The sequence below is a fragment of the Notechis scutatus genome, chromosome 1 (assembly GCF_049901735.1).
Source record: "Notechis scutatus isolate UNSWTSFEM ecotype Mainland chromosome 1, rNotScu1.2, whole genome shotgun sequence".
Taxonomy (NCBI): Eukaryota; Metazoa; Chordata; class Lepidosauria; order Squamata; family Elapidae; genus Notechis; species Notechis scutatus.
Window position 1 is genome coordinate 259,800,836 of NC_142009.1, and position 24,338 is coordinate 259,825,173.

The following is a 24,338-nucleotide window of genomic DNA, read 5'->3' on the forward strand; positions in this document are numbered from 1 at the left end:
TGTGTTACTGATTTCTCAATTAAGGTAGACTTTCATTAATACTTTTGGAATTGTAAAACATGTCAGAATCAAAACTCTTGTTACCAACAATTTCTACCTCTGTTTTGAGGGAACAGAGTAGGCCAGGAGATTGGATTAGTCTTTCTAGCTACTAATAGAAAATTATAGTACTTCCTGTACTCTTTTTATTAATCTATACCTTCTGGTACTTCTGTTACTCTTTTAAGTAATCTATACCTGATGCACAATTTTGGTTAAAAAAAAATGCTACATAATGTACCACTGAAGAACTGAAACTTATCTTCCCTTTATTCCTGCAGGTATGTTTGGAGGGTGAGATATCACGACAATCTATTATGAACAGCCTGTCTAGAGGGAAAAAAGCCTCAGGAGATCTCATTCCGTGGAACATCTCAGAGCAGGTAATGGATTTTGTACTTAAATCTTTTAAACATATTAAATATCACATAGCTTGTCTTGGTTCCTCCTAATGTACCGTATTTATTGGCGTATAACACGCACAGGCGTATAACACGCATCTTCATTTTAAGAGGGAAATTTCACCCCCACTCCCACCCCACGCGCGCTTCAATCCACAGTGTCCCATTCTGCCTGCCTGCCTGCCTGCCTTAGTTTCTGGTTGTTTGGGAGCAGCTTCGGCTGAGAATAATAACTATTCGCCTCTTTTACTCAGCCGAAGCTGTTCCGATTCAACCATTAACGAAGGCAGGCAGGCAGGCAGAACGGAGCACTGCGGGCGGGCGGACGGGGTGGGGGAGAAAGGCGACAGGAAAAGCCCCCCGCTTCTTTGAAGCAGTTTCTTCCTGTGCTGGTGGAGGAGCGAGAGAGCGACTGAGAGAGCTGACCCAGAGAGAAGGACAGGCTTCGGTTGCTTCCTCCCTCCCCTTCTTTCATTTGTGTCCTTGATCCCCGATCCCAGCAGCATTCACCGAAGGCTTCTTACATATATCGCGTATAACACGCATACATCATTTGCCCCTATTTTCAGGGGAAAAAGTGCGTGTTATACGCCGATAAATACGGTATATATTGTAAGCAGGTCTTCCAACCTTGGCAACTTTAAGCCTGGACGACTTCAACTCCCAGAATTCCCCAGCCAGCTTTTTGCTGGCTGGGGAATTCTGGGAGTTGAAGTCCTCCAGGCTTAAAGTTGCCAAGGTTGGAGACCCCTGTTGTAAGCAGAAGTGCTAAGTTTATAATTAAGGAAGTTGAACTAAGAACCCGATACACTGAACAATGTGATGCATTTTATCAGATTGCTATGTTACCACTGCTATATCTTATCACTGTATTTTCTTTTATCTATGTTGTCCTGGAATCGGATCATATAATTTCTTTTTCTTTTCTTGATATGGTTGTAAGACTAATCAGTTAAGAAATTATTAATGTTGAATACTTTCCCATTAAAAATCATTTATTCATTACTTCCTTTTTATTGGTAGTTCCAAGATCCTGACTTTGGGAGCCTTTCTGGTGGAAGAATTGTACGCATTGCAGTCCATCCTGATTATCAAGCGGTAAATTTATTTTAAATTTGACCAAAATACACCTTAGTGATAATTGATGAAACATTATTTCGGTTAAAATAATTGCAAAGTATATGTAAATGACTGATTTGCAAGATTTGTTAAAACAGTCTTAGAGCTGAGGATCAAACTTAAATCTTAATTGATTTCTTTTTCTTTTTTTACATTAGGAATACCATTCAGTTAATATTAGTTTCCTTTTTTTTTATTTTATCCAATTTGAGCATGATTTGCCATTCTGTTTATATCTTCAGTTAATGTACCTTTGGATGCTAGGCCTTGCCTAAATTCTCCATTGAATTATAAAATGTGCCTTGTTTTGACAAAATAATAACGGTCTAATTATATTTATAAATCAATTTTAAAGCAGGATACATGTGGACTGCCTGCATTTGTTTACAGGGTTATTTTTCATGGTTCCTCTATTGTTAGATAAATTGATTTAAATGCTAACAATTTAATTGCATAACATGAAATGGAAATCTAGTTCTGTTTAGTCTGAAGATATATGTTTTCTTTTCTCTTTGTTAAATATATATATAATATAACCATTTAAAACTGAACTATACCAGCTATTATGGTGCTCTCAACTGGCATTGGAGAGACCCAGATTTATTAATCTACTGTTTATTACTGCAAAGATTGAAAATATTTTATTTTAAGAAGGAAAAGAAAAAAAAGATAATTATTAAAGGATTCTGATTAATTGAGTATGTGTCATCAACTCAGTTTCATCTTCTGGTGACCACATAGATTTTTCTCCACAACAATTTGTCCCTAACTTGCTCCTTCAGTTTGCAAGTCTGATTGTACTATTCTTCCTTTCCTTCTTATAATTCAGTGAATTAGGGAGGTATCAATCTGAGCTGCTTTTGAAATTATGTTGATGTTCTGGGCTTTAAAAATGCTTTAGCCCCTATTGCCTTGATCTCTGTCAAGATCATCTTACTTTGTATAACCACGCATACTCATGAAAGTCTGTTTTAAATACTATCACAACAATTAACCACCCTGTGCAATAACCGATAAAATAAAACATTTAAGAGTCAGAGCCTTTTAAGCACCTTCCTCTAATGCTCTTTCTTCTCAATCTTTCTTGATTTTGGTAGATGGGTTATGGTAGTCGAGCTTTGCGTTTGCTCCAGATGTATTATGAAGGCAAATTTCCTTGTTTGGAAGAAAAGGTTATTCAGAAGCCAAGAGAAATTGCTACTGTGAGCAGTGAGGTATGAAGTTTTCTATATGGGTGCTGGTATCAAGTTGGCACAGAGCTTCATTGGAGTTCTTTAATTGCCTATCCGAGCAGCAGTGAATAAGCAAATTTCAAGCTATAATTTATCAATAGAAGAGAATATTTGTAGCTCAGGGTTGAAACTGTGGGGTCCTTGATGGCTCTCTGAGCTTGGGTGTTGCTCAAAGAGCACCAATAACCCCCACAAGCTTTTATTTGACTCTTCTTCCTCTTTTGTTAAGCTGTTCTCCATTGTTTCAGGCTGTCAGCTTACTAGAAGAAGCTGTGATGCCTCGGAAAGATTTGCCACCTCTGCTTCTCAAGCTGAGTGAGAGGCAAGCTGAGAATCTGGACTACCTTGGTGTCTCTTACGGCTTGACGCCAAGGCTTCTCAAGTAAGCATTTTGCTGTAAACGTGTATTACAATGGGAAAGGTTCATTTTAGTTATTGTGTATTAGTGTATTTTTGCCAGACATGATCTTAACAATGGGTCTAACTAAGGCAGGGGCGTCCAACTGGATTTCTTCGAGGGTTGGATCAGTATTGTAGTTCTCCTCCATGGGCTGGCTGGGAGAGTGGGTGGAGGAGATGGGACAGACTCCTCCTGCATTACCCTGCTGGCCAAAATGTGGCACAGGGGACCTCATGCAGCCCCTATGTGACCCGTTTTTGGCCTGGACGGCCTCCAGCACCCTGCAGGGAGTGGGCGGGGGGCTCATGCAGCTCCCACGCACCCTATTTTAGCCTAGACAGCCTCTTGCAGCACCCTGCTGGTCAAAAGGGGCATGGGGGGAACCTTACACAGCCCCCACACACCTCACTTTTGGTCTGAACAGCCACCTGCAGCACCCTGCTGGCCAAATCAGATGTGGAGGGCCTCATGCGGCCCCCACGGCCCCCACGTGCCCGTTTTTGGCCTGGATGGCCTGCAGCACCCTGTTGGCCAAAACGGGGTGCAAGGGGGTCTCTCACGGCCCCCATGTGCCCCATTTTAGGCCTGGACTGCTTCCTGAAGCACCCTGCTGGCCAAAACGGGGTGCTGGCCGGACCTTTGCTATTTCCAGGCCAGCCCCGCGGGCCAGGGTTAAGCATCCTGCAGGCTGGATCCAGCCCATGGACCTTGAGTTTGACACCCCTGAAGTAAGGGAACTGACTGTTCTTTAGGATACTTGCTGCTTATGGATTCTATGGAATGTGTGTGTTTTCTATTCTGCAGTTTCTATTGGAAACATGGTATTGCATCGATTTTCTGTTGCAATAATTCTACTTTTTCAATTTTTTCCAATCAAAACAATCTTTTTATTTCAGCCGACAGACATTTTAAAGTTTTTCTCATCCATTTTGGTGACGTTGTCCTAACGAGCAGCTTTTATGGCATTTCTGCTTGAGAGAAGAGAAATAAAGGGAATAAAATATTTATGTGAAGATCTTGCTTGAGAAAGACAGTATTATGAAGTATTGGTTGAAAATGTTCAGTTTTTAAAGCTAGATAGACATGTCCCCCAGTTGGTTTATATTTTACCATATTGCTTGAGGATTTATTTCTAATACAGAATCCAATATTTAAATTGGAAAAATGACGAACGAACTTTCTCTTGTTCATGGATTAATTTTAATTGTTTTTCTTTCCTCCCAGATTTTGGAAACGGGGTGGATATGTGCCGGTCTATTTGAGACAAACTCCAGTAAGTTTTGTTTCATAGTCCAAGGCCATAACAGGACTTCTGTGATTATTTCTTGAATATCAAGAGAGGAGGGGAAATTCTGTTGGCAAATAATTCCTTTTTTCTTTGTCAGAAAACGGCAGAGTAAGTTTTCTTTACTAGACGGGTGGAATAAAAGCTAATAAGAGGAACAAACATGGACATAATCATACACTTGAGTGGTAGGATTACTGGGTGTATAGATCCATCAGATTCAAGATGCTCCAAAGCTCCCCTGTTTATTTCATAGTTCAGAATCTCAGAATACAGTTATTATTAAGCATTATTTACGCTTATTTGTAGTAGTAGTAAAATCTCACATTTGTACCGATTCAAAGTCTGACATAGCCACCAGAAACATGCTCTCACGGTGTTATAAGCCAAATTACAAGGGTTTTACAAGGGTATTTTAAGAAAAGAAATACAGTGTATTTATTAGTTATTTGATCCAAGTGTTCTTTATTTTGCTATTTATCATTCTTTAACCCCATAAATCTTAGATAAAGAACTCTAAATTCTTTTTTACCCACCCATTTATGGACTGGTGAGATATAGCCAAGGGGAAGATTTTTGGAGCAAATATCCTACTTTAGAAATGGTGATTCATTTATTTAATTAGGGCTTTAAGTAGTGGTGGGGAATTATAAGGCAGAGGTTGGGTAGTCATCTGCCAGAGACATTATATGGAGTTGGATGGAATGATTTCTGAGGTTCCTTCCCAACCTTATATTCAATTATAGAATGTGGGCTCTTAATTTAGCTCATTTAATCAAAATGTTTGGTTAATTTGAGCCAGTGCTGACTCCGTTCTCATGGCAAGGAAATATTCTCTTATCCCTGCTAACTTTTATTTCTGTTGATAAAAAAAATACTTTAATTTAAACAAATAGTTGCTATTTGTTGAAAACATAGCGTGCTAACAGCCCTGGTGGCTTTGTGTCCAGAATGATCTGACTGGGGAACACTCATGCATTATGCTGAAGATGCTGAATGAAGAAGAAGAGAACACAGAGGAGAGCTGGCTCACTGCTTTTTGGAAAGGTGAGTTAATTAAAACGTTTTGTGATTGATTCAATAATCCCTTACATCAGGGGTCTCCAACCTTAGCATCTTTAAGACTTGTGGACTTCAATTCCCAGAATTCCTCAGTCAGCAAAGCTTTGTCTTAAAGTTACATGCCTTACATGCTTGGGGAAACTTGGAAAAAATGGCACCATGTCCGTGGTGCTACTTTGAAAGTTTCAGTATAACAGGGAAAGCTGTTGACTAACTTTGACAATCCCGGTTTTCACAATTGATGAGTGAACAAAAGTTGCAAGTTATTTTTTGTTACATCCATGTTTCTAACAAAGGAGAATATTTGTAGCTCCGGGTTGACATGGGGGATCCTTGGTGCTCTCTGAGCTTGTGTGTGTGTTTTTTGCAGATGTTTTCATACCCAAACTAGATAACATCATCAGTGCTAATCCTGATGCACTGATGGATGGTACCTAGTTTGGGAAATGAAATGTCTACAAGAAAACGGGCAAGCTCAAAGAGCACCAAGGATCCCTCATCCATGTTTCTGCTGGCTGCCGAATTCTTGGAGTTGAAATTTACACACCTTAAAATAGCTTAGATTGAGAAATATTGTGTTACATGATAGTCCCTTGTTTTTTTCTCGTTGCTCTACAGATTTCAGGAGGAGATTCTTGTCTCTCTTGTCTTACCAGTTCAGCATTTTCTCCCCATCATTAGCTTTGAATATATTACAAAACAGGAATGTCAAACAACAATCACAATCTGGTAAGTATATGCAAGCTCCTGCCAGGGGGTACTTCATAAAACAACTGAAACAAAATCCAGGAAAAAGGTGGCTGTTGAATGAAGAATTTTCATTCTGTTTCTAATAGGCTGAACTTTTAAGCCCTATTCTTTTTTTAAAATTGTGATCCACTTTTCCTTTTCTTTCTTCTTCAATTTTAAATGCGCTCTTATATCCTTCTCTTTTAAAATGAATGAAACTTGGCAATACACTTTAGTAATACTGATTTTGACTATTTGATTGCATACAAATATTTTTCAAAATAATTCATGCTCCTTAGGCATAAAACACTAGTATTTTTATGTCATGTTAGAGTAACTCTTTGCAATCTGTTTCAAATTAGAAGTAACCTACTAAGTGGTTTTCTACTCCTTAATTACATGCATGATACATTATCTTGTGTTCTCCCTCCCTAATCTAACACATAATAAGAAAAAAAGTATATATAGATTAGCTTTGTCCATGTTAATGTTCTTTAGATGTGTTTCACTTTATCTCCCATACTTTCTAGATGACATAATAATCTGCTGTGCTCTGCAAATGGGGTGCAAATGCCTAACTTCTACCCAAAGGAGGCTGGTTGGAGAGTATAAGAGCCAGGGATAAAGGCATGTAGAGTGATGCAGCTTGATTAAAATTAGTGTACACAGTGAGCTACTGATGGTAAATGACCTCAGATCCTATTTTTGCATAACTGTTTACTTTTTCTTCTATTTATCACCAATTTGCTCAGCTCTCAGCCGTAATGAACTAGAAGCAGTCTTCATCCCTTATGACCTGAAGAGGCTAGAGATGTACTCAAGAAACATGGTGGACTATCACTTGATCATGGACATGATCCCAACTATTTCTAGAATGTACTTTCTCAACAACTTTGGAGATATGTCTCTTTCTGCTACTCAGGCTGTACGTACTACTTATCTAGCTACTGTTGAATTAATTGATGACCTTCCAATGGGCCTTCAATTGATAACCTTAATTTTTTCACTAGCATCTTTTTTCCCTTGATATGTTTCCAAAACGTGTCAAAAGCCCCAAATCTTTATTACACATGTCATTTAATATTCTCTGGAATCCAATGGTAGATTTTGGATGGTTTCATAGTCAGAAGCTTCTTAAGATGAAGTCTAATTAGCTTTGGAGTTACAGGTACAACCAGATATTATTTGGAATCATGAACGCTTCCAGATTTTATTTAGTTCCGGTCTCTGAATCAAATAGTTAAATCTCTGAGAAATTTCTGAGCTTAACTATCGATCAAATTCACTTGGACAATAAATTATTGTGAGTAGTGATTCTTCTAGAGAGAGTTGGCATAATTACCGTTACTAGTAGTTGCTGGAGCCAAAAAAGCAAGCACCAAAGGAGTAGGGAGTTTGATTAAATTTATTCACACCTTACTTTCAGATCTTTGGGGATCCAGGCTTAAAGCAAAAACAGCTTCTTTTGAAACTTAAGTCAATCAAACTATTAACTCAGGAAATGAGATGTCAAGCAGTAGCAGTTAATATCCTTTTACTCTTTCTCTTCCCAAGGAACAATATTGACTTGCCAGCCTCAGCTGAGGAAGTGTAGGCAGTGCTTGTCCTTCACAATAACTAGCTCCCTTTCATTCCACCTGCCCTGAATGGATCAGTTCTCTTCTAAAAAGGCCTTGGTGAAAGGGGGAATCTCCCTTTTACAATCTTGGATAGAGGAGCCCAGAAGCAGTTTCTTTTGCCTAGGCTTCTTCTGTCACCAGAATGCATCCACCTTCAAACCGCCATTTTCTACTTCTTCCCTCATCAGTGCAGCCTTTAAAATCAACAGGCACTAAGGAAAAGTACCTTAAAAAGGAAAGATTTTTAAGGAAAAGATTCTTAAAAAGGCAGGTGTTGTCCCTTCACCACATTGCCCTCTGCTCAGGCCTTGTAGAGCTCTTTTTGCAGGGGCTTCAACTGTACAATGAGGTGGAGACATCTATATATATATATATATATATATATATATATATATATATATATATATATATATATATATATATATATGTTTTCTTAAGTTTTCGCGGTACTTACATGTACAAGTCTGACCCACAGACGGACACAATACAGAAGCCTGATGATGGCAGATGAGATTCTGCTGAAACGTTGCTACAACTTTAAAAGAACACCCTGGCCACTATGGAAAACCCTAGCCACAGAGTCATCAGAGAAGCCATAGAGATTGAAAAAGACCAGAAAGCATGAACAGAAGAGATGATTCCACCAGGCTGTCAATCATTTGGAAACCTGCACTCACAAACAAAAAATCTCCACACCACAAGCCAGGCAAACACCTGGGCACAAACAGATCCCCTGATACCTCCAGCTCAAACACACCCCAACCAGGCACCCAGATGAAACCCAGCTTCCTAACTAATGATAGCCGTCCATTTACCCGAAGCCAAGCTGCACTAAAGACCTCCATTAAAGTAACACAATGCTGCCAGCCAATCAAGATACAAAAAGAGCCAAAAAACAGACAGAAGATATCAGAAACGTAGATACTGTAGTTGTTAGCTATTATTAAGTATTGAAACAGACTATCACAAGGCATGGCTTGTCTGGTGTTTGAAGTAGAAGGATGAGTAGATGAATTCTGAGGCTCAAACCAGAGCAAGGAGAAAACGAAGAAGTGACGTGGGTAGATATGAATAGGAAATAGAAAATATGGAACACTAAAAAAAGGCTTGTGGGGAAGACAGAGATATGGAGAAAACTGTACCTGCTGTGTATGCATTACGTGTGTTATGGGCCTTTGCAGTTGAGTTATGTTCACCTCTATAAGTTTTGCTAATACAGAAATTGGCTAGATGAGATATTAATGTCATACCATGCTTGCCTAAGATGAAACTTGTCATTCTGCTGCATCCAAGCAAAGTAACCTTTTCTTTTGTCAGGCTCTTCTTCTTGGAATTGGTCTCCAGCACAAATCCATGGACCAGTTGGAGAAAGAGATAGGGCTGCCTAGTAGCCAGTTAATGGGCCTCTTCAATAGGACTATCCGCAAAGTTGTTCAGGTAATGCCCTTTGGGGGCAGCATTTAACAGGATGAATCATATGCCAAAACACAATACTCCAAGCTTCTATTACAGATTCTTTGTATGGAAATGTCTTCAGTGTGTTTTGTAGTATGTAATATGCTTTTTATATCAGTTGTGATTCTTAGAAATTCAATGGAGGGAAATTAGGAAATAAATAGGAAAAAAAATATTGGCAAAAAATTAGAAATTGGCTAGAAGAAATTAAAAAAGTTAAAATTGATCTGAAACCAGAGATGTTTTATTAGGAATTTTAAATAAAAAATTAGTAAAAAAATCATTATATATTATATTCCACATATTAACAGCAGCAAGGCTTGCCTTTGCCCAAAATTGGAAATGCGAAAATATGCCCCCCCCCCCGACTTTTATGATTATAAAGAAAACTTTGGAATGTGCAGAAATGGACAGGTTGTCAATGGAACTCAAAAACAAAAGAGGAGTCAGAGTACTATGAGATTTGGAATTCATGGTACAGTTGGTTGGAAGGTAGACATGAAATGAACAAAAGAAAGTCAAATAAGAAGGCATGATGGAAATTAGCAATATCACATGCAATCAGATATACATTTGTAATATATAACTAGATAAAACTTTGTGTTATATATTAATGTAATAAGTGGGAATGATTATTCTACATAATTTGAGAGACGTCAAATTGAGTGAACACTTGCTCACGTTGTGATAAGTGGACTGTTTGGCTTTATTGTATTTGTGAAAATATGCTTAATAAAATATTTTTCTAATTAAAAAAGGAAATAAACAGGAATGATATTTTGGCGATAGCAGTATCTTCATAGAAATATTTTTGGGTGGAAAAGCGATCCGTCCCACCATTCTTTGTTCCTTAGTTGTTCAACAGTGTCCAGGAGAAGGCTGTAGAAGAGCAAATGGCAGTAATGAAAGAAGTTGTAATGGAACCAACCCTGAAATCTTTAAATGAAGATTTGGTAACTATCTTTTTATAAGCTTTTCAGTTGTTGGTGTTAAGTATTTACAGTTCCCTCCCCTTTGATTATTTTTGGGGCTATATCTAATGGAATCACGATATACAAATGTGTATTTCATTCATTCACTCATTCATTTGCCAATGAATACTGGAAATTGAGCAAACAAAAACTGGTGCCTTCAAATCTAACTTTTGACCTCTCAGAAGTGTCCAGTGGGTCACTTCTGAAGACAGATGCATTATCTTCTGCTTTCAAAAGCTGGGATAATTTCTGCAATACTTATACATGTTCAGCTGACCAAGTGTGTAAATGTATGATATTATCATGTGTTTAAAACCAGATTTTCCTGGGAATTCCACTTCCCGCTTAGAATGAATAAGTGTACTATCTCATGTGAGATGCATTAAGAAACACCAGGCTCTTTAGATCATTGATTAGCTTTTGTCCTTGGTTTGAGAGTTGTACTATATGCATTCATTTTAAATAACCATGTACAGTGCCTGTTATTTATAATGTGGATTTTCGGATGCAGGAAGAAGCAGCCAAAGAATTTCAAGAAAAACATAAGAATGAGATTGGGAAGCTAAAAGACCTGGATCTTTCACAGTAATTTTTTTTGTTCTTTCTCCTTCCCCTGTCCCTGTAACAAATGAACAAACTAACTCTAGGAAAATTAAATGATTTGAGCTATTTGGCCAAAGCATTGACGTTAGAATTCCCCCTGCAAATGGTTCTGTAGTGAAACAAGGAATCCCTCCATATTTTTTGCTCTCTCAGAAAAGAGAAAGAAAAAAAACCTACCTTTATATGGGCTTCCAAAAGACCAGCCCTCTCCTGAGGCCTCAGGAAGGTTAAAATTCAGTTTTGTTTGCTTTGAAAGATATTTGCTTGGCTTCAATGAGCCAGAGAATCTCTCTGAAGTGGCTTTGGCTTTGGCCAAATCAGATGCATATTTTTGCTTTATAACATAAGGAGTAGGTCCCTTGGGTACTAATTGTAAGGGACAAAGAGCACACCCTGGATTTATGCATTCTTTCCTTTCCCTTTTGATGCCTGACCTGCTCCCCCTTCCTTTAATAATGATTATGTGTTGAGTGTGACTGCCTTTCCCTAATTTTGGGGACTGTATAGGATGGATGGGCCAATTTCATTTTTACTGACATAAATATTTCAACCAAAGCTGAATAAATCACGCTCTTTTAAAGCGCAGGTGCAACTTTGCACTTAGGAATTTCATATTTTTTTTTTCAGCTGAGTCAATCAGATTTTTGAGGGCCAGAGAATGATGCTTGCACAGAATTCTGATGTGAGTGTATGGCAGAGGTTACTATTTTCTGACCAGGTTGCCCTTATATTTAAAGTGCTTTTCTTTTCACTTAGGTACATTATCCGAGGGGATGATGAAGAATGGAATGAAGTGCTGAGTAAAGCAGGACAGGATGCATCTGTGGTCAGCCTGAAGGGGTTAGTGTTGGGGCACTCACATCTCGGAGACCTATTATAGCAAAAGCACTTAGACTTACATACCACTTCACAGTGCTTTACAGCCTTCTCTAAGCAGTTTATAGAGTCAGCCTATTGCCCCCAACAATCTGGGCCCTCATTTTACAGACCTTGAGGGATGGAAAGCTAAGTCAACCTTGAGCCAGTGACAATCGAACTGCTGAACTGCTGACAGCTGGCAATCAGCAGAATTAGCCTGCAGTGCTGCATTCTAACCACTGCATCCACCACGGCTCTTATCTACTACAAGTAGTCCTTGACTTAGGGTTATTCGTTTAACAACCGTGTGGAATTATGACGGTGTTGAAAAACATGATTTATGACTGAATCTTGTACTTACAACTGTTGTTGGATCCCCACAATTACATAAATTCGGGCACTTGGCAACCAGCATGTATTTATGCCAGTTGCAGCATCTTGGGGGTCATAGGATCACAATTTACAGCCTCTTCTTGGGGGGCTTCCAACAAGCATATTCAATATGGGAAGCCGGATTCACTTATTGACAGTGGCGAAAAAGGTTGTAAAGTTGGATGTGATTCACTTAATACTGCATTGCTTAGCAACAGCAGTGTTGGTGCCAGTTGTGGTCATAAATCATGGACTACCTGTAGTATTCTTTCTGACTCTAGGAAAGTAAGAAATTAGAAATACAGTCTTACTGTTGACCTGCTCTTGGCTGTTGGGAGAGATGCAGATATTATCTCACCAACAGAGAGAAGCTCTTGGCATAGGTTTTTTTTTAAGACTGCGAATCTTGGACATTTATACTACCATCTTTACCTGTTTTTTAAAGTTAGCTTCAGCGATACTTTGGCCCCAGTGTATGGATCGTATAACCTGTGTATTGTATTCTACCTCAGTGATAAGAAGAGAAAAGCAGAAGTCACCACAGGACCAAGACAGGAGAAGAAATTTAAGAAAAAAAACCCAAAGCTGAAGTTGAAGAAATGATTAGAAGGAGGGAAAGCCTCCATCATATGGACTTGGACTTTCTGTTTTGTGAAACCCTGATACCGTTTGCCAAGCAAATGAGTTGAAACTATGAGGAAACTTTACCTCAGGAGTGGAAAAGCCTCAAGGAGTTTTTATTATTGTTGTTGCTTAATATGAAAGCAGCCTTCAAGCAACACCATTTGGAAGATATTTTTATTGCTGCCAGCTCAGCATTTGTGTTCCATTAAAAGAGACTGCAGAACAGCAAACTGGATTATTACCAGGAATTATGACTTCAATGTTGCCTTATAAAATCTGGTGGTTTTTCTCTCTCTCCCTCTCCCTCCCTCTCTCTTTCTCTCTCTCCCTCTCTCTCTCTTGGCACATGTGTGCCTATGCAGTTCTTCCCTTTGAGTTCATATTGGAGATTTGAAGAAAAGCTGGCATTCAATGTTAAGCTGTTTAAAAAAAAATCCTGATATTTTAAAATACGGTGGGATTAAAAAGCATTCCATGTTACACTGCTGAAAGTACTTGAGATGCTTGTCATTCATTGTTGTTTATTGATGATAAAGTTACTGGTCTGAGAGTTTTTCCCTACTGTTTTAATGCTTGAAGTCAGTTCTTTTACTCCACCAGTGGTTATGATGTGGGCAGGTGAATGGGGACTTGCCGGTTAAATTGACTCTGTGATTACATCAGGGCTCAGATCTTCCACCGCAAGAGAACAAGTAGGATTAGGTGATTGCCTGAGACTTGACTTTTCACGCATTGCATGTTGCAGAGAGAAGTGTATAAACCCAAGTGCTGCTTCAGAACGTTGTGCTATGCAGAGGTGGTATTCAGCAGGTTCTGACCCGTTCTGGAGAACTGGTAGCGGAAATTTTGAGTAGTTCAGAGAACCAGCAAATAACTACCTCTGACTGGAAATTTTACAGTAACTTTCCCCTTATGCCTACCAAGCCACGCCCACAGAACCAGTAGTAAAAAAAAAATATTGAATCCCACCACTGGTGCTATGTAAACTTCCAGTATATAGTCTTTTCATCATTATGACTCTGGACATTAGCTGGAAGGTACTGTATTTCAGTGCCATTTGATGCGATTTCTAAAGTTCAAATTGAGAACATTTAACAGTGTGTGATTTAAGTGGTACACTTGATTTCCCTGGCTCCGTTTCTTCTCCATGGATGTTGTTCTCCCCTCTTTTGCAGCCTCCTTTCCCAATCATATTTTACAATCATATATTAAACCGACTTAATCTATGTGATCTTCCTTACTGAGCTTATAAGATTCATCTTACGGATCTCTCTCTCTCTCTCTCTCTCTCTCTCTCCTCCCTCCCTCCCTCCCTCCCTCCCCCTCCCTCCCTCCCTCCCTCCCTCCCTCTTTTTGTTAGCTAGCTCAATCAGAACATTACCTTATTCCTTTACACATTTAAAGCTTACTTTGCAACTTATTTTAGCTTGGATTGAGCTTCTTTTGTGTGGCCTTCATCATCATTTCGGGTTTGAGGTCTGCCTTGCCAACAGCGAACAGTTGATTTGTCAAAAGATGAGGGATGACAACAGCCCTCAAGTGTTCCAATCCCATCCCTGAATTGGAGTTCCAACTATGCTGGAACTCCAGCACAGAGTGGGACTTGAAGGATTGTGTTGCAGCTCCTTGTGGAACTCCAGGCAGCTTGACAGGGAGTTTTTTCTTCCTGCTGGGTTGCAGAGGATAATATTTTGAGAATGGAGGAGGAATTGAGTACTTTCAGAGTTTCTGGGAGTGCCAACAAAGGGGTTAAAGTGTTGCACTTTTCACCCATTCTGCACAGAGCCAGCCATACCTTCTTCCTGATGCTCTGTTCTGTCGTCTGACCAAATTTCTCCTTTCTTGCCTCTTTTTTTTTTTTTTGGTACTAAATAGCATCCAAAACTCACGGGCTGTTTGGCATATTTTACTCAAAACAATTTAAAAATAAAGATGTCTTTGAGCAAAGTCCAGGATTTTATGGAACATACTGATCCCTCATTCTTGTTTCTTGTTGGCTTATCTTGGATCCGTCTTGTCAGGGCTCACCTGGTGAGTTTGTTGTTAAAGGGAATGGAGGCAGCTTTGAATGCGGCTCAGATTCCTACTGGCTGGAAGTATTCCAGCCAGGGAGCAAGTAGGGCAGAGAGAGAGAGATGCCTGGGTGTAATTTTCAGAGCAGCTGCCAGTCACCGCAGATACAGATAGATGCCGTAGTGATCTAATGCAGCCTTTTTTGTAAGTGGCTTCATTCATTCATGTCTGTTGGATCGAATCGGTGGTGGTGGCGGAACAGCAGCGGGAGGTAAAGGAGCTTGTGCTGGGAGTGAGTAACTCAGGCTGCCTTAATGCAATTTGAGTCCAAGGTAGCAAGAGTTTTAAATTGCTTCCAAATGCATCCATTAGCCTCGACAGAGCATAAGGACAGACGTCCACAGATGTTCTCATTTTAGTGACTGCATAACTGCCTGTCTGTTTAGATCAGTAGGAGGTGTCTCTCTGGGTTACATCTTGCGTATAAAGGGTAGGTTAGAAACGTCCACTGTTAGATTGATTTAATAGGAGGGAAATGTAAAATAATGAAACGCAGTTCTAAGAACAGCTAGTATAAAATAGTTATATCTGGTTCTTCTATCTTTATTAAAAAACGTGTGTGTGTGTGTACCAAGCAATTGGTACACAGATGACTTACCCTTTGGAAACAAATACTGTGGGGGTAAGACACCCCTGACACCCATTGGGGGTGTGTGCGCCTTAAAATGGCTTCTACTGTACAGCACAGTGGACTTGCCATGGTAAGGGCTTCACAGTACTCCACAAGGCGCTCTCTCTCTCTCAACCCTCCAAGGAAATGTCAGGCGATTGGCCAACACTACAAAAATGAAACACCAGCATAGACAAGAAACTCCTGAGGAGAGAAATAAAAGACTTGCGATGCTGCATGAGAGACAGTACAACAGCCTGAGTCCCGACTACAGGATTTTCCTGTCTAATACTGGATTGGGATAAATAAATACCTCGGCAATGCCAAGTTATCGGCTAGTAATCATTATTGTTTAAAGTCAACCTCGGCTTACGGCCACAATTGAGTCCCAAACTTATGTCACTAAATGAGACAGTTAAGTGACTCTTGCCCAATTTTATGACCTTTCTTGCCCCAGTTGTTAAGTGAATCACTCCAGTTGTTAATCACATAATTAAGTGAATCTGGCTTCCCCATTGACTTTGCCTGTCAGAAGGTCACAAAAGGTGATCACATGACTCCGGGACACTGCAACCGTCATAAATATGAGCCCATTGCCAAGCGCCTGAATTTTGATCACATGACCATGGGGATGCTGCAACGGTTGTAAGTCTGATAAATGGTCCCAAGTCACTTTTTTGAGTGCCGTTGTAATTTCAGTCACTAAAGTTAAGTTGAGGACTACCTGTATTTGTAAGATTTCCAAGTGATTAGGGTTGTCTTCTGCTTCCACCACTGCCATCTCATGCTTAATTCCAAACTGTTGCATGACTGCTACAAGAAGAATAGAATAGAATTGGAAGGGACCTTGGAGGTCTTCTAGTCCAGCCCCTGCTCAAGCGTCCACGATTTCTGAAGGCAAGCTATCCCACTGGTTAATTGTCCTCGCTGTTAGGAAGTTTCTCCTTAATTCCAGATTGCTTCTCTCTTTGATCAGTTTCCATCCATTGTTTCTTGTCCTGCCCTCAGGTGCTTTGGAGAATAATTTCTTTGTGGCAGCCCCTCAAATATTGGAATACTGCTATCATGTTGCCCCTAATTCTTCTTTGAGTGACTGAGTTAAATACAGAAGGTACGAATAGAAATGGATTGGTAACTTGTAGTTTTCAGCTTGGATATGACCACTTCATCTACTTATTTTTAATATTTATAACCTGTTTTTTTTATCTAGCAGGTTAAGATAACTTACATGGGGAAATTCTGTGACTTAGATGGACTAAGACATTGACTGGCCCAAAGTCACCTAGTGAGTATCCATGGCTCCAGGTGGACTTGAACTTCCATGGTCTTCACATAAGATCTATTCTGCCACACACTGGCTCTTTCATTGCTACCTAATAAGCTTCTTAAAATGAGCTTCATTTGAAGACAGAAGCCTAGTCTTGAAGCACATGCTCTTAACAACTAATCACCTTTCCTTTGTGCAAGGGAAAATTACCTCATTTCAAAGAACAGAAGAAAAAAGAATTGTGTAAACTTTGGTGCTTTTTTTTTTTAAAAAAAAGCACTTTTCAGAATCCTGATACAGCAGAAATTGTCTATAGTCAAATTTAATTAGCTCTATATGCTTAATTGGCTCTTTATTCTTTGGCTCTGTATCCCTTTTTGCTTTTTGAACAGATAGTGAATGAAACAAATTATTATTCAAGGAGACTGTCGTCTTGACATCAAGAAGGCCTATCAAGATGACCCGGCATTAACTGATCTCAGAATAGTGTTGGAAGACAGTGCATTAGAAATAAAAAAGGAACACTGGGGAACCCATGAATGAGGGGTTTCAAAACAGCACACAGTAGAGATAACCTTTTCAAAATTGACCATAATTGATATGTGGCTCTAGCTAAATTGGGAAACCAGCTTGTATTCCTTCAAGTGCTAGAAAATTGGTCTGTAGTTAGACCCTCATTTATACTTTGGTTTTGTGGTATACTTCCTCTAGAATGGAATAAAACATTTGAAAAGGTAACATAAGACTATAGGACAAAACCCTTTGAGAACAAAATTCTGGCAAAATATAGAGATCGCTGTCGCAGAGAAGCAAAAACAATTTTGCATTTGTTTTAGCCAACAGTTTTATCAACGTCGACAGAGGGTAATCTATTACGACATGCCTTTACCAAATTATGGATATAAATCTATAAGAAGTGGAGCAATGACTATTTAATGGCTCTCTTTTAGTCGTGAGAGTTCAATAATTGCATTCAACGTCAGGTTGCAAAGACACGAGGGTCGAAGTTGTATTGTGACATCGCTACACATGTGCCCTTTTGACATACATTTGGTTTGCAGTGCTGCTTGGTTTTCAAGCACGCTTAATTAGGAGTTCACCCTATTGTCTTTGTATGTCCTTATGGTGTCTGCTGTAAAATAGAAATCCATAGAATTTTTATGCATAATATTTGAAATCTGCCTGAAAAGAAACTTGTCTTTCTTCCAAATTATTTGGCAAGTCTGCCAGCAGAAGGAACTCTGATGTCCTAAAACAGGAGTCCCCAATCCCTGGCTGTACCGGGCTGTGGCCTTTTTGGAATTAGGCTGCATGAGCAGCTTGGAGCAACTGGCCAGGGGGCCCCCACTGCTCGTTGCAAGTTGATCTCTGTGTGTGCCAGCCTGCCACTTGTGCAAAGCTTGTATATGTGCATGCATGTGCACCAGCCCATCAGTCACCCGGTCCAGTTCCCCCCCTTTCTCCCCCCCCCCTCAGCTGGGCCACCCTGTCCTAAATGGTTCCCTATATCTGCATGCTAAGAAGCCTTTCAAGACCTGAGTCGTCCCATAGCATTTTTCTTTCTGCAATGATCGTTTCTTCAGAAAGGTTCGCTTTTGAATATTAAAGATTGCGTGCCCAGGTGAGGTCACTATCTGCATCCAGGGCATCTTTGAAGGAAAGACGAATGAAGTGGCCACTTCCCCTTGTGGGTCTGAGCATGCTTTGATTTAGAGGACGATGACAAAGCTATGTAGGGCTGCCACGGTTCCCTGTAGGGGGAAGGAGATGGTATGACCTAGTTGTCAGGTGTGATTGTGCCTCTGCTTCAGAAATACTTGAATGGTTCTGACAGCTGACAGCACCTATCTTGCTGGCTGGGAAAGGTCTTTGTTAGAAAGAGTGCACTACAGACTGGATGCCCTTAAGATGAAGGCTGTATAGTTGAGAGCGCCTGATCATCAGAGCTGGAGGAATGCATCTGGTAAAACTTCTGAAAATATGGTATCATTTGTTCAGTCTTTCATTCTCTGATGCAAGCCTTGGGTATTTGAAGTGGAGACTGGGGGAGAATGATCTTTTCATACCAGCTTTATATCTGGAACTTCTGCTAAATTCCCCAATTGTTTGATGCACACCTAACTATCCTTTACCTTAATCCACAGAACATGAGTAAGATACTGGCTCTCACCCAACGAGATCAGCACAAATGAGTGCATTAGTCTTTAATATGGTCCGCAGAGATGGTTTTGTTTGTTTTGCACCAGCTTAGTACCTCTGGACATGCCCAGGAGAACTACTCTACAGTCACTTGGGTCATTTAGGACAGGGGTCTCCAACCTTGGTAACGTTAAGCCTGGTGGACTTCAACTCCCAGAATTCCTTTGCTGGCTGGGGAATTCTGGGAGTTGAAGTCCGCCAGGCTTAACGTTGCCAAGGATGGAGACGCCTGATTTAGGAATCACTAAACGAGAGACTTTATGCTTTTTATACCTTCCAAAAAATGCACATTGGCAGCTTTCATGTTAACTTGTACTGGTTGGGTGTGATATAGTAAAGCCCTTTTTTTGGTTGCTTAATAGGAAACTTCTTTCGTGGCAACAAGGCCCGATCTGCCCGGATTAGCTTCTTTCCCTTCCATAGGTCCCAAAGCAGATCCTCCCCTGATGCTACTAGCAGCCTGATATTTGCTTACACTTCTACACTTCAAGTCCTAGGCTTGTAAGGATCTGGAGGAAAGGGTTGCCTAGGGGATGTGCACAGCAGTGGAAGTTCATCCAGTGCTGCCAACTGTAGTAACAGCCTAGGCCCCAGGAGGGTAAGTGGTGCATTCAGCTCGGTCGGGGAGTGACTTCTCAGCAGATGCTAGTGGCAATCTTTTTTGTTGCCTTTTTTAAAGAAGGCGGTTAATGGGATGGGCAGTGGCTAGAACCCAAAGAGTGGTGGGTGCCTGGTCACAGAGGTCGTCTTTGTGGTCAAGTTTCTTATTGTCAAGAGATCAGCATGGATTTCAGAAAACGGGGAGAGTTGTTTGCCCAAATAAATAAATCAACAAATACCAACTACAGATTTTCTCAATGTGCTTGTGTCCACTTGTAATTCACATGTCTGAACTCTGCATTTTTTAACTGCAGCAGCTGTTTCCTTGGTGCAACTTTCTTGGCAGCCCTCAGTCAAGCTACATGGGTGGGAGAGATGCATTTTTGTGGTCCTGTAACTGCAGGCCTAGAGTGAAATGACAATTTATGAATTTAGGTTTTGGGGGCTTTTTGACTAAAATAAAATAGAAACACACACCCCCCCCACAAGCCCATAGAGGTTCTACATGGCTTAATTTCAGTGCAGTACTAAAATATGTTTGAACCTTTACAACTGAACGCTCTTTAAAGGTATTCTGCACCCAAGAAATCTTATTTGACTTGGCATAGAAAGGCCGTTATTCCTGTCCGTGCTTAACAGTTTTTGTAATTAACCTCTGTTTGGTGCAAGTGCAAAGTTGACCACTGATGATTCTCCTGACTGTGATCACCTCCACCGTCCAAAGCAAAACGAAAAATTTGATCCACGATCAAATAAGGTTTCTCAGGGGCAGAAAACCTTTAAAAAGTTGTATGTGTTCAGACATTCTTTAGTGCTGCCCTGGAATTGTGGAACCTCTATGGGCTTAGGAGCTCCTATTTTATTATTTTATTTCAGACATGCTGCACAGAGAAAAAACAGTATTTTGGACTGAAACCACGAGCTGGGAATATATACAATTTCAGAGCATCAAGTGAAGAACGCTGAGACTGAAAATTTTCTAATTTCGCAAAAGCCTTTTAAAAAGCATGCGTGCATATGCAGGCAGGCCTTTCACTGAGTTTTTGACTCGTGGAGATTGTCAGGACAGCAGGGTCTTTTGGCAGGGTTTTGTTTTGTTTTTCCCGAAGTGGCTTTCCATTGCCTACTTTCTAGGACTGAGACAGAGTGATTGGCCCAAGGTCACCCAGCTGGCTTCATACTCAAGGTAGGACTAGAACTCACAGTCTCTGGTTTCTAGGGTGATGCTTTAACCCAGGGGTCCCCAAACTTGGCAACTTTAAGATTCGTGGACTTCAACTCCCAGAATTCTCCAGCCAGCAGCATAGCAGGGCTGGAGAATTCTGGGAGTTGAAGTCCACAAGTCTTAAAGTTGCTAAGTTTGGAGGCTTCTGCTTTAACCACTACACTAAACTGGCACTCTTTTAAAGGCAGTATTTTTGCCTGTATTCCTTGCAATCCAACAAGCATAGAAATTGGGGGGAGACAGACCGTACTTATATAGCCCATTTTGTTTTCTTACACCATTTTAAATTATTAAGCATTACACCATCTGAAAAGTTTAACCAAGTGTCATGTTAATAAAATATGGGACATTTACATAAATGACAACATTAATGTACAGTCAATATAGCAGACATTATCACAATACAACAGATTTTTGTACAGGTAGCTAAATCAGCTATTTGAAAATTATTTTCCAAAATGACAAACTTTGGGGTATTTCCTAACTACTTCATGAGAAATCTTACATTTTTCCGTGATCTGGAGGATGTGAGGAGCTTGTGTTTGTTTTGCGGATCCAGATTTGAAAAAAATAAAAGATTTATAGCTTATCATTTTTAATATGTAGGGCTATTCTGTAAGTAAGAGTTGAAATGTGTAGGTAATTCATACAGTTCTCATGTTTTGATTCCTCTCCATCTATCTCACTTCTTTCTTGATCCATTTATAAATATTTTAGGTATTGCCTTTGTACCATGTGACTTACATGCATTATGGAAACGTACCGAACTCTTTAGGCACAGATTGTAACTGATAAAGGAGCAAGATACCCGAGAAAAATAATTTTTCCTCAGTTAGTTTACCCAACCCCGCTGGCTCAGTCACAATTATGGCTTGTGTTATTGCTGAACTGCTTCAATCTTTATATCCTTAAACCAAATGTAATATTTGTAAATGCGGTTCATTCTGTATTGAATGCTTTTCTCTCTGTTAAAAATGAAGATTTTTACGGTGAGGACATTAAACTCCGAAATAGATAATTATGGGGAAAGCCTCTCTTGCTTCTGAAACATCTATGTATCTATTTACACGATTTCCATTACTCTTCCATTATCTTCCCTGGAACACCATAAAAACTCTTGTGGCACATGCCTAGCGCCCTTCCCATTTGACTTGACTTCTTTCCCCCTTGATTAGTTTGACAATCTATCCTTCAAAAAATATTTGATTTATGCATATTTCCCCAACTGGTAACCGTAATCCCTTTGTTAATACACAATTATTAAAACGATAGCCTAAGTTACTATTTTCTAGTCCATTCAAAGGTAGAAGTAAAACATTGAGCATTGGAAAGAGGGGAAGCATGTTCCTATTTCAAATATTTCCCAGGTCAACCCTTAAATTTCAATGGAGACTGAAGCGTATGTGGAGGGAAATGAAAATAATTTGTCCCAGTCATACTGACTTTCTGACTCAAATGGTGAGATGACATGTGCAAAAGTCCTTGTTCAATTACTTACAATGATTTAATATTGGAATTTGAACCCAGCCAGGCCTGATTCACCTACACTAGCTGAAATCCAGTTTAGTCAGTCAGCATGCTGTCACATGCAGCAAATGGTGCAGTAGCAGTATTTAAATGTGGCTCTCATTCGAAATCATATGATTCAGGCAGCATGTGTAGTCTGCATGGAGGTCGATTATTGCTTGCAACTTCCAGTCCCAAAAATGATATGCACAAATATACAATCTTTCTATACAGAGATCTCTTTAGTCGGAATTGGCTAGTCGTATTTCTGTGTGTGATGCACATAATTCCCAGGGGGACGGTGGTCCAGATCATAAGTCCCAGATCAGGCATTTCAGACAATTTTTGCTATAATATAGCATTGACAAAGCAAGCCCCAACCTTTATATACAACTATATTGCAGAAATGAGAGAAATTCTATCTGTAACAACCAGTATCGTAGATACCACAGTGTGATGGTCTTAGCGATAATAATTTGCACACAGACGTGGGTAGCTGTAAATATTAGGGATACCAGGTTATGTTTTTTTAAATACAAAAATGGACAGCCAGAGCTAGTTAAAAACTGAGGCCAAAATAACCTAGAATCTATTACGTAGCATATTATTGTATCTTCAAAACTAGCTTCTTTTTTAGCTTTAGCACCTACTGAACCTGCACGTCTCAGTGGACAAAGCAAAAGCCAGATGTTTACAGTATGGCACTCTGGTGGAATCAGGTAGCCCAATATTAGACAGTTTGGGTAGTCAAAGTTGAGAGAAATTGGAATTTCTACATTCATAGCCATTTTTTAAACAGTCCACTCTCCAGCTAAATGCCAACTATGGTTTGTGCATTCTTCTAAGCAAACCTTTGGACACTTAGAAGTGAATTTCCCCCTGAGTTCTCCTTTGTGATGCGTACCTAGCAGAATAGCAGCATCCCACCTCAGATTCTGCTCATCCGTTTTCAGGTAAAACTGTTGTGGCATGTGCAGAGTTATTTTTCTTGCATTTGGATAAGTTTGCTGAGGTGGTGGAAGAGGCACTGTCTCCAAAAGCTGGATGAAGCAACCACAATGGGGCCAAGATCCCATTTCAGTGCAGTTCAATGAGCAGGTGCTTTCCTTCACAGCAGGGCTGCGGATCTTATCAATTACACTCTTGAAGTTACATAAACGGAATGAAGTCTGCTGGCCAAAGTGGACTGCAAATCCTGGAGGGGATCCAGGCCCTGAACCCTGCTGTTCCTGCCATAGATGAGCTGCCTGAACGATTCCTGCTGCACCAGGGAATTCATATGCTTGAGAAAAAAGCCTTCGCAAAAAGAGGCCAGCTCTGGGGCATTATGGATCTATAAAAGACAAAGAGAAGCTGTGATAAAATACATATTAGGCAGCTGTCAATTATCCCCCCTCCTCCCTCCAAAGACAGCTTCATCCTAATAGCAAATGCCTGAGAACATTTTCATTCTGTGGTTAAAAAGTACCATCTATTTTGTGTGTGTGTGTGTCCACTCACTTTCTCTGTGGCTATTCCACAGGGATATTTTAAAGTGGTTAAAATCCCCCTCCCCTTTAAACCCTCTTTTTCCCTGTTACTTGTTCAGCCAAAGTAAAGGAAGCCTTAAAAGGGAATTAGCAACTGGTCAGTGAAACTGCCAGGCTAATATAGGCAGTACTTGTTTAGCAACTATTCACAGGTAACAATAGGAATGAAAAAGCAACTTTACAACCAATTCTCACAATTGATGACCTTCACAGGGCAAAGGAAAGCTGAAGGAAGTTCATAAAACAGAGTCACGGTTTCACTTAGCAACCGCTTTGCTTAACAGATAACAGAGTTGTCGGCCCAACCAATTGGGGCTGTTAAACAAGGATTACCTGCACCTGTTTGGTTATGGGACACTGCAATTAATGTGGCAGAATAAAGAGCAGGTTCCAGTTTTAACAGTCAAGCAAATTTGAGGCATGTAAGATGGGTCTTACGAAGGAAAGGAATTATTGAAGTAAAGCCAGGGGTGGGATTCTACCGGTTTGGACCGGTTCAGGTGAACTGGTAGTTTCGGTGAGTTCCGGTGCTTTATTTCATTTTATTTTAGAGCACA

At 40.0% G+C, this 24,338-nt stretch overlaps 2 protein-coding genes across 3 annotated transcripts in view; one reads left to right on the forward strand and one right to left on the reverse strand.

The window, feature by feature from the left end:
- The window catches only part of NAT10 (N-acetyltransferase 10), a 32,985-nt gene extending 19,722 nt beyond the window's left edge, over positions 1-13,263 (forward strand). The window contains exons 17-29 of the mRNA XM_087951194.1: positions 321-422; positions 1,464-1,538; positions 2,657-2,773; positions 3,040-3,173; positions 4,416-4,464; positions 5,427-5,523; positions 6,157-6,267; positions 7,020-7,192; positions 9,204-9,323; positions 10,196-10,294; positions 10,827-10,900; positions 11,675-11,758; positions 12,661-13,263. Coding sequence (XP_087807320.1) covers positions 321-422; positions 1,464-1,538; positions 2,657-2,773; positions 3,040-3,173; positions 4,416-4,464; positions 5,427-5,523; positions 6,157-6,267; positions 7,020-7,192; positions 9,204-9,323; positions 10,196-10,294; positions 10,827-10,900; positions 11,675-11,758; positions 12,661-12,751 — 1,326 coding nt within the window. The 3' untranslated portion in view covers positions 12,752-13,263. The remainder of the gene's footprint in view (positions 1-320; positions 423-1,463; positions 1,539-2,656; positions 2,774-3,039; positions 3,174-4,415; positions 4,465-5,426; positions 5,524-6,156; positions 6,268-7,019; positions 7,193-9,203; positions 9,324-10,195; positions 10,295-10,826; positions 10,901-11,674; positions 11,759-12,660) is intronic.
- Positions 13,264-21,053: 7,790 nt separating this feature from the next.
- ABTB2 (ankyrin repeat and BTB domain containing 2) overlaps positions 21,054-24,338 on the reverse strand; it is a 142,924-nt gene continuing 139,639 nt past the window's right edge. For both annotated transcript variants that reach the window (XM_087951196.1, XM_087951195.1), the window contains exon 17: positions 21,054-23,585. In XM_087951196.1, coding sequence (XP_087807322.1) covers positions 23,388-23,585 — 198 coding nt within the window. In that variant the 3' untranslated portion in view covers positions 21,054-23,387. The remainder of the gene's footprint in view (positions 23,586-24,338) is intronic.